Below are 11,322 nucleotides of genomic sequence, written 5' to 3'. Positions count from 1 at the left end.
AATTTTTCAGCAAACAAGGATTTCGAGAAGGTGTCATTAGGCAACTTTCTCTCACTTCCATCCTAAAACTCTATGCTAGAAAAAATAAGTTTGACATAAAATTTAAACAATTCATTATATTCAAAGATAGAAAACCAACCTGAGCACTGCACAAATAATCCATGAAATATAACTGCATAAACTACAAAAAAAAAGAACTCCAATGGATCTTAAAGAAAATAACAGTCCTAATAAAAAAAGACAACTTATTAAATTCACTAGATGAAACTAATTCAAAAAGTCATTTAACTTAAGTAATCTAACGAGTCTAATTGATAAAAAAATATATTAATTTAAACTACAAAATTTAATTTACCTAAAATAATCTAATTGCTAAACAAAGTTAACCCTGACAACCTAAATTGATTGACTTAATCTTAATAAATCTAAATAAAAACACAAATTTTAAATACAAAATTTCAAAAAATTACAAATTTTTAAATTTTAATTTTAAAACTAAAATATCCTAACCAGTAAATTTAAAAAAATTAAACACAAAGTTTAAAATAAAAATTTTCAAAAAAAGATTACATTTTAAAACAAAAAATTAAATACAAATTAAGAATTATATATATATATAATTGAAGAAAATTAAAAGAAATCCTAAATTTAAAAATTGACAAATTGAATAATGAGGAGGATTCACACTCACCTGGAGGAGGAACTCGAGACCGCGACGGCAATGGCTAGAACCCAGCAGTGACAGGAAGACTAACGGAGACCCACAAAATCTATACAAAGATGGTAACCCATCTTCACGAATAAATAGGATGAGGCTAGGGGTGGAAATAGGCCAGGCGGCCTGTCAGGGGCCTGCAGCCTGGCCTGTGTTTGGCCTGGCCTGGCCTGGCCTGATATGAAATAGGCCCAGGCTCAGACTATTAAAAAAGCCTATATTCTTTAAAAGGCCAGGCCTAGGCTTTTGAAATAGCCTGTTGGGCCTGTCAGGCCGGCCTGAGCCTGTAAATATATATATAGAGTTTTATTATACTAATAAAAATGCTATTGGAAGGATTTGAACTTGGGTCTTCCATCTTATGAAAATAACTTTATCCACTCAGCCATTTATCTCTTTAATTATATATGTGCATTTTTATTTTCTTAATATCTTTAATCTTTGATATTGGAATATCAAAAGTCAATCAAATAAAATATTTCTAAAAACTTTCCCTCCACACTAATAAAGAAATATACATATACACGGTCTTTTTCTTTTCTCTTCTCCACTTTACACGCTCCTACCACTACCAGCTACCGATCTACCATCCTCTTCATCTTCTCTTCCTTTGACTGCAAGTACTTCTTCTTCTTTCTCATGTCATTATTTTTTATTTTGTTATTTTTTATATTTGTTGTTATAATATTAAATATTTTTCATTAATTAGGGTTTTATTCTGTCAAAGATCTTCTTTTAAATTCGATTTTTTTGTTTGTGTTGTGATATTATTTCTACTTTTTTGAATATAAAATTTTATCAATTTTTTTTATTAAAAGGTTCTTACTTTATGCCATTGATATGATGAAAGCCAAAAAAATCATGAGATAATGTTGTCTGTTAATTTTTGTTTAGGCATTATAATAAGCTTTAGAAATGGCTGAATCTGTAACTCCAAGTAATCCATTGGCCAATTCTATTTCTTTAAATGGAGAAGAAATTAATCAGTCAGTACCAACAATACCAACAACAGACACTGGCATTGTACCAACACACACAACAACTATTACAAATCAACCAGTCACGGATGAAAATGGTAGTAATGAAACTGTTGTTACAAAAAAAAGGAAGAAGACTTCACCAATTTGGGATGATTTTGATCAAGTTGAAAGTTCTGAAGGTACAAAAGCTATTTGCAAGTATTGCAAATCAATGTTTTCTTATGCTGGAAAAGGAGCTAGTACTTCACATTTATGGAGGCATTCTAGTAGTTGCTTACAAAGAAGATTGCATGTTGCTGCACAAAAGAAGCAACCATTGATTCCATTTCAACCTTCCAATTCAAGTGTTAATCCCTTTGTGACACCAGGTGCAAGATATTCTCAAGAGAAGATGAGACAAATAATCGCTACAGCAATTATGGTTCATGAGCATCCTTTCAGCATTGTTGAGGATGAAGTTTGGATGTGGGGCTTCCAATATGCCAATTCTGAATTTCATAAAATTTCTCGTAAAACTGCTCGAAGTGATTGCTTGGCAATATATGAGGCTGAAAAGAAACAATTGAAGGCTTTGTTACAAGGTGTTAGGAAGATAAGTTTGACAACTGACATGTGGAGATCAAGCCATCAAATTGTTGAATATATGGTTATCACAGGTCACTTTATTGATGCAGGATGGAATCTTCAAAAAAGGGTTTTGAGTTTTGTTCAGGTACCTGCTCCTAGACGTGGCATTGATGTTGTTGATGCTATTTTCAAGTGTTTGAAGACTTGGGGAATTGAAAATAAAGTCTTTTCAGTATCTGTTGACAATGCTTCCTATAATGATTCATGTCTAAGGGCTCTTAAGGATACTATTTCAGATAACAACTCATTACCTGTTGGTGGTAGTTTATTTCATGTTAGGTGCTGTGCACACATTCTGAATTTGTTGGTACAAGATGGGCTAGGTAAAATTAAAGATATTATTCATAAAGTTCGTGAGAGTGTCAAGTATGTCAATTTTAATGATTCAAGATTTAAAACATTTGTTGAGATTGCTGAAAACAAGCGTTTGAAGGAGAAAAAACTCATAATTGATTGTCCCACAAGATGGAATTCTACTTACAACATGTTATATGTGGCTTTGAAGTTTAAATCAGTGTTTCCTGTGTATAAGGAAAGAGAACCTCACTACAATTACGAACCATCATCAGAGGATTGGAGAAAAGTTGAGAAGATTTGCAAACTTTTAAAAGTTTTTAATCTTGCTACTCATGTCATTTCTGGTAGTGAGTATCCTACTGCAAACTTGTACCTTCCTGAAGTTTGGAGAGTGAAACAAGTAATTAATTATGCTATTGAAGATAGAGATTCCTTCATGAGAGAAATGGCAACCTCAATGAAAGAAAAGTTTGACAAATATTGGGGAGAATGCAATATGGTAATGTCTCTTGCTTGTGTTTTGGATTCTAGGTGCAAATTACATGTTATTAAATTCTGTTTTCCTTTAATTTACAAACCTGAGCATGTGGCTGCTGAAAATATTGAAAAAGTGAAGAATACATTACAAGAAATGTATGATGAATATGCTGAAAAATATCATGGTGAGACAATAATAAGTGGAGTTAACACTAATAGTCTAGTTGCTTCTTCTAATGTGGTTAGTTCTGAAATTAGTGGAATTGATGAAATGTTGAATATGGTTCGAGAAAAAGAAGCCATTCATCCAACAAAATCAGAATTAGAAGTTTATCTTGATGAGAGTGCTTACATTCCTGAAGGCAATTCTAAGTCTTTTAGTGCTTTGGAGTGGTGGAAAAACAATAGCTTGAAATTCAAGGTTTTATCTAAAATGGCAGCGGACATATTAGCAATTCCTGTCTCAACAGTGGCTTCAGAGTCTTCATTTAGTGCTGGAGGAAGAGTTATTGATGAATATCGTTCTCGACTAAATCAAGAGTCCATTGAAGCTCTCATTTGTGGAGGAGATTGGCTTCGGAACAAGTATGGTTTGAAGAAAAAACCAAAGGTAAAAATTAACTTTCTAATATTTCTCTTTTTGACTAAGTATCTATGTTATAGAAAATATTTTCTCTTTTTAAATGTGAAAACATTGATATTGGTATGATGTGAGTAGTTAGAATAATAAAGTTGAATTTTCATGATATATAAATGAAGTATCATATCACTTATACTAAGATTATGACCACAATTTTATTTTGAACATTCTCTTTTGTACTAATAAAAAAGTATTTGTTGCATTTATATTATTTAAAAATCTAATGATATGTGTATGTTTTCTTTTTTCTTTCAAGGTGTTGGAACAGGAAGATTAAATCACTTGCAAGCTTGGAAGATTAATATATTAATTGTCCAACATTTTCTTTACTGTATTTTGATTTAAGTAGTTATTAGTTTTTATTTGATGTTATGTTTAGTTGGTTTTGTTACAACTCTTGATATTGCTGAATTCTTTTTCTTTTGATATGTTACATATTTTGGAAGTAGTCAAGTGGGAATATATTTATATATATTATCTTTTTTTAATTAATAATAATTATTTATTGATATTTTGTCTTTATTTTGTATCAATATTATTCACAAATTTATTATTTTATATTTTATAATTTTAAAAATTAAATTATATCTTAAATTTAATTACTATTAAAAAAGGCCTATTAACAGGCTTCAGGCCAGGCCAGATTTAACAACAGGCCAGGCTCGATACTCATTAAAAAGCCTATACCAGGCTACAGGCCAGGCTAAGGCCAACATACTCTATTACAGGCCTGGCCTGTTAAGAGTAAAGCCTGGCCTGGCCTGGCCTGTTTCCACCCCTGGATGAGGCGGGGATTAAGGTACCTGTCCTAGGGACCACAATATCTCCACACAAAAGAATTACTTAAATTTATATATAAGTTATGTAAGTAATTCTAATTCATTTTATTTTAATTTATATATTGAAATTTTTATGTGTATGTTATTATGTTAAATTTGTGTTTGAATTGTGTTTGATTTGATATCTTTGGTTGAATTATATAAGATTTTATTATGGTTGTGTTATTTTTTTTTAAAAAAAGTTAAAACTTAATAATATACAATTATCTATGGATACCTACGGGGAGAAATAAATGGAGACCCGTGGTAGGGATGGGGCGAAAACAGGGACATTTTACTAAATTGAGACGGGGTCGAAGGAGGAGTCCTCGCCCCGTGGTGACCCATTGCCATCCCTAGCAGCAACGGTGACCCATGAAATAGCAACGATGATGACCCACGAGGAGACAGCAACGGTGATGGAACTCAAGGCAACGACGAAGACCTAGAACCCGGTAACAACAGAGACCCATGAGGCAGCAGCGATAGCAAAGTCTGGATCTTTGGTGAGAAAGGAAGAGGAAAGAAAAAACCAAGGTGAGAGAGAAGGAGAGAGGAGAGGACGAAGTTGTAAAAGTGAGGGGAAAGGATTTTCAAATTAGAATTTTATTCATTTTTTTCGTGAGATTTACTAGCAGATAAATCCGACGATAATGTGCTAGTAGTTGTTCAAAACTTCATATTTCATTAATTCACATTACCGTAAAGAATTTTCAACGGTATATTCTTCAATAAAATTGGCACTTATAAAATAAATTTTCTCACCCCTTTTAGGGATAAAATAAATTCCAACAATAAATTTTTTTTGGGATAAATTTACACTTGTGATCATCAAAAAATATGCCGTTAAATCCGCCAATAACGACCCTTGCTTAATCTACTAATAAATCTAACAATATTCAGTATTTTTTTTATAATGACATGATAGATAATTTGATGACTTTTTATTTTGTGTACATAATATTTTTTATTTTTTGAATATTATTATATTATTGTTCATTTTCTTTGAGATTAGATGAGTTGGGTGAATTACATGGATTGATGATTTTTAATTTCGAAATCAAATCAATCCATGATTTCAAACCAACCCATAATTTTCTAGTTGGATTGGCTTAAAATCCATGAAATTATCTCAAAATAATGACACTCATAGTTTATATAACCATTAAAAATAAGAGAATAATCTAAAAACAAAATTTGTTAATTATTCAGTGTGTTGAGAATGATACAATATATAAGGGTATATATAGGTGTTAGAAGAATCAAAACAATAAAAGTGTAATATTCTATAATAAATATACAAATATGATAAATAAATATAATTAATGTTAACTGATCTTAATTGATCCTAATTATACTCTAACAATAACAACTCCATAGTTACATTATTTAAAAAAGAGTGAACACCTAACCTGGTATTTAACTATTATCTCGAAATACAAAGCATTCCCTGACAACAAAAAAGAGTCCAATTCGGTCTTGGTCCCTTAACGCAATAGGATAACACAATTTTTCCGTCATTTATGCCGTTAACTCGTAACGGAAATTGTTTAAGTGGCACGTTTGAGTGATGATTTGGCACGTTAAGTGTAATGCTATCACTACCAAATTGGTTAAGGGCCTATTTATCCTTAAACCCAAATTGGTCAGACACCTATTTGTCCCTATTCACTCTAACAAAATGACGTTGTTTTAACGTCAAATTGGTTAAAAACTTATTTGTCAATGATCTATTTATCCTAAAAGGATTTTATATATAATTTTTTTCATATTAATTTTTTATTGTTATGATATTTATTATATTAATTTTTAATAAATTATTCAAATTTAAAAGATTATCTATTATGAAATCAAATAAATAATTCTCAATGTAATTTTTAAAAATATAAATAAAAATTTTACAATTAAGAGCAAAAAAATATTAATGAAAATTAAAGAACAATTTAAAAACTAGTAAAGACATTATTTGACATATATAATAAAAATTATAATATTCATACTAGACTTTGAACATTATATATAATCATTCAGATTAAAATATCTATAAATTTATATATATAAACATCATATTATTATTAAAAATATAACTTTTTTGAAGTATGTGCTAGTTAATTTTGTTGACTTAATGTCACTCTTCATGGTTTTTTATGGTGTAATTTTTTGAGTGTTTTTATATAATAATAATAATAATAATAATAATAATAATAATAATAATAAAGATTACTTTTGTTGTTGTCAATGATTGCATTATCATATTGTGTTAAAAGACAAGGATCAAATTGAGTTCTCTTTTTTTCGTCAATAAACACTTTGTCATTTAAAATAATCGTCAAAGATCGAATTGTGTGGTTAAAAAAAATCCCAACATAATTTTCTTTTTAAATTAAAAAAAAAAGTGAGTCTTTATTTTGTAAATGCTACATTATTGTTCATATAAACTTCGAAGTAATTAAGTTCTATGTTTCTAATAAACTTTGGATTTGACCGTTTTGGGTAGCTAACTAGTTTAATTTCCAATTTCCATCATAGCTAGCTATCCCCACTAATTTGTTGCATATTAGAATGATGAGACACGTCCATATTACATCTCCTATTTCCTATGTTACAGAAAGTAACAATATAGTGACGACAATAGCAAGAGGTCAATGCGGAACTTGATGATCAATGATTATGAAAATATTGGCATCTGATTCTAAATTATTGGTTTGGGTAATTATGTCACTGGCCAAGCACTATTATTTGCTATACTGCATCCTTAGCTTCAACAATAATAGATTAGGTTAAAAACAAATGAACGGTCAAAAGGCAACCGGGAAATTTTTGAGCAATCATAATGATGAGGAAAATTACTGAATATTGATAAATGATAACATGACTTAAATCCAGTCAAACTTTGAGTTCAATTATCATGCTATGTGATAGTATTGGTATGAATTTTTGTTTCAATTCAACATTATTGAATACTAACCTTATAAATCAACATAATAAAAAGTAAAAACTAATTTATTATGGTTAATGATTCACATGCAGTCACATAAACAAGATGTATTATTCCACATACCTAGATGTATCAAACTTTCCAAAACATTGGCCAGTGGTTGAGATGGCCGAGTTGGTCTAAGGCGCCAGATTAAGGTTCTGGTCCGAAAGGGCGTGGGTTCAAATCCCACTCTCAACATATTTTTCTTCATAAACAAAAGCGCAGCTTATTTGGTCAATAATGATGAACTTGCTTGGATGATAGCATGAACACAAGCAAAATATTAGAAGATTGATTATGAAAAATATTATTAGAAGTAAAAAGAAGGCCCCTATCCGGCGAGGGAAGATTGAAGGAGGAGTCATAAATAGGTGAGGGAAGCATAATCATGGGCAGCCCCCTCCCTAAAGGGCATTACATTAGCCACTACTATAATGTGAATCTTTATGAAAAGATTTTGTCTATACTTCAGGCCAAAAGAAATCAATACCAAATCCTGAACTTGTTCCAAGAATGTAACTTAGTAACATACATCAACTAGTTCATTTTAAAATCAGCCAACATTGGTAGTGCAATGTTCTCTTCTTCTTCAACGTTCACATCGCTTCCCTTCTCTTTGTCGGGCCGTGAACACATGTCACTTTCTTCTGCTCTTTTGCATGTTCTCAATTTCTTCTTTTCTTTCGTATGCAATTACACACTTGATGCACACATTGGAGTCTCATTCCTGTTTTCACTCTCATCTCACTTTGTCTCCCTCAAATTCCTAATACGTACTCATATATCTTTTTGAACGAGGAGAGTGAAAAAAACGTCTATTTTCATTTATGCACCTAATCCTCTTTCAATTTCAATGGCATCTTCAATAGATATTAATATTAATGCATGAGATTTCAATCAATGTCTCCAATGATCCATTCTTATTTTATTCTGTAATTTATATTCCCAAAAAAAATTCAAAATACGTCTAATATTAAAACATCTAAAACTTCACTACAAGGAACATTGCATCAAAAAAGTCATTTAAGCATTTCTTTTAATAATTAGAATAGAGCATGCATAATATTCGTCGTGAAGGAGTTATTTGAATAATAATTAATTATTTTAACAATCATGTTATATGTAGACAGAAAATTAACTACCAAATCAATCATTTATATAGGATATATATTAAAATATAAAATACATATCAAAAATAAATTATACAATATATATTTATGCACGAATATATGATAATTGATTTTTTGTACATATATAATAATATTTTTGTTATTTTGATTTAAAAATTACTTAATTTTCAATTGGTTTGAGCAATGAGGCCGTTGAAATAGTGATACTATATGAGGCATGTTTTCTTATTTTTTATTTTGTAATTTATATTCACATAAAAGAAATATTCAAATGTCAGTTTTAAAACATTTGAAATCCCACTAAAGATCATTTAGGGAAGACAATATAACTCATACCAACGAGTACTTGCCACGGCACTACTCGATTGAGGCAGATAATAGTTCGGCCTTTTTAGGGTTCATAAGGATGGGGCGGAGTCGAATTTTAGATGTATTCATTTTTACTCGTTCTGCTATATATAAATACATAACATATATATAATTAATAATATAATATTCATTTTATAAATTATATAATTTTTATTTTATTTTTTTACTTTAATTTATGTTTGTGTGATGTTTAAAAGTTTTATAAATTTTAAAATTTATTTTTTTCTAACAAATTTTAAATATTACAAATAAAATAGGACGAATTAAGAAATTTTATTATATTCGCAGATATTAAGGGAATGGATTCTATATATTTAGATAAAGTAAAGTGGGACAAAGTTAGTACATAATACACTCGCTTCATTATTATTATTTTTAAAAAGAGACCATTTAGATAAAGACATCTAAAATGTCTTTTTTTAAAGATGTTTTAATGTTGTGTTTTAATTGGTTTTTGTATAATTTATTCGGTGTTTCTCAAAAGATTTTCTTTCCAAAAATAATAAAAAACATTTAATCTGGACTAAAACAAAAAAGGTAATAGATTAACTATTAATTTTTTTTAAAAGATTATTTACATAAAAATTATATCACATTCATCAATAAATATATATATATATAAATATATATATATATATATAAAACAAGCTCTTAAAATTTTTATAAATAAAAAAATAATTAATTTTTATTCGTATAATATATAAAATAATTACTATATTATTATTATATTATAGATTAAAATTTATTAATTTAAATTTTGTTTTTATTTTTAATATAAGTATTAGAAATAAATAAATTTTTTATAACAAGATGTAATGTAACAAAATATATATATAATATTAATTAGTTTTTAAAAAATTCTGAAAAGATGGCTTTTTCTAATAAAGTGTTATTAAAAAATTAGCATTATAAAAATTAATTTCAACCAATATGATATAATAGGTTATCAAATATATTTAATACAAAACACATTGAATATAAACTTTTTATTGAGTTTAAATTTTAAATAATTTTTAATTGAATTTTGAATATTTTTATTTTAAAGAGTTAGAATATTTTAACATCATTTTTTTCGTATCTTTTTAATTGAGTCTTTAATTTTTAAATTATAAACCTTATTTATAATTAAGAGTAATGTTTTAACACCACCAATTAGTCACACATATAAAAATACAAGAATAATTCTATTGTCATGATTATAATTTAACTTTATAAGCAATACAATACAATGAAACTATATGTTCGGTTGTCGGTTGCCGGACAGGTCAGGTAGTTATTTGAGGGGGTGATAACGCTTCAATCGCGGTCGTGCTGGGTTTGGATCTACCGGGTAGCTGAGCTCTCGTTGTGGAAGGAAAGAGGGGGTGCCACCTGCAATGACACTCCGACGCTCTAGTCAGCTAGTGTGCAGGTGGGGAATATGATAGGTGGAATAAGTGACGTACCTTGTGGGAAGGGCAGGTCCTTCCCCATTTATACCGTGTCAAAGGTGGGCCCTGCAAGGACAGCCCACCTTCCTCGAAGCTTCCGCACAGCTGCAGCGGAGAGCTGTCAGGGACGCGTGTCCGTGTCGCGTAGTGAGCTGCATGTGCCTGACCGTTCAGGTCGGATCATCAGTGGGTCGGGTTGACCCGCAAGTGGCCTGGGCCAGGCCGTAACACTATATATAAGTAATATAACTAAATTTTATTTACATCTATAGCCACATTTCATAAATAATATAATTAAATTATATTTATGTTTATAATTAAAATAATATGAATAAAAATACAAAAAATTATCAGATGGTTAATTTTTTTGTTTATAATTTTTTTATTATTTTTGTTGTGAAAATTTAATTATTTTAATAATTAATTATTTTTTAAAAAAGATAATTGAATAACACAAAAAAAAGTCTTATTAAGAGTAATTTATTTATATATGATTAAAAAATAATCGAATAATTATATACGGTAAAAAATTAATATTATTAAAAAATAAAATTAACATTTATTTTAAAATTAAAAATAAAGTTTATTTAAAAATAAAATTAAAAATCATGGTTTTTTTTTCAAAATTTATCTACGAGTAATTCTATAAATATTTTATGATGAATAAAAATATCAAACTCGTACTAAAATTTATTCTAATAAAATTTATTTTTATTCTACTAAACGTTAAATAAACTATTGAAAAGAATTTTGTTTCCTCCATTAGAGAATAATGATAAACTTCCATACTTCTATTATGTTATGGCAATAATTTAGCCTGTTATTTTTTAATGTACATAATAATAATAATAATAATAAT

At 28.8% G+C, this 11,322-nt stretch overlaps 1 protein-coding gene and 1 non-coding gene across 2 annotated transcripts; both read left to right on the top strand.

The window, feature by feature from the left end:
- Positions 1–1,630: 1,630 nt before the first annotated feature.
- LOC112731225 (zinc finger BED domain-containing protein RICESLEEPER 2-like) lies at positions 1,631–4,522 on the top strand. The gene is made up of 2 exons (XM_025780847.1): positions 1,631–3,681; positions 4,363–4,522. The coding sequence occupies exons 1-2, from the start codon at positions 1,631–1,633 to the stop codon at positions 4,520–4,522; spliced, it is 2,211 nt and encodes a 736-aa protein (XP_025636632.1).
- A 3,129-nt stretch (positions 4,523–7,651) lies between these two features.
- Positions 7,652–7,732, top strand: TRNAL-AAG (transfer RNA leucine (anticodon AAG)). The gene has a single exon. It is a non-coding gene; the product is annotated as a tRNA-Leu (tRNA).
- The last annotated feature ends 3,590 nt before the right edge of the window (positions 7,733–11,322 follow it).

Source organism: Arachis hypogaea, chromosome 1, assembly GCF_003086295.3.
Source record: "Arachis hypogaea cultivar Tifrunner chromosome 1, arahy.Tifrunner.gnm2.J5K5, whole genome shotgun sequence".
NCBI classification, from domain to species: Eukaryota; Viridiplantae; Streptophyta; class Magnoliopsida; order Fabales; family Fabaceae; genus Arachis; species Arachis hypogaea.
Note: the sequence above shows the minus strand (reverse complement) of the source record. Positions and strands in the feature narration are given on the sequence as shown.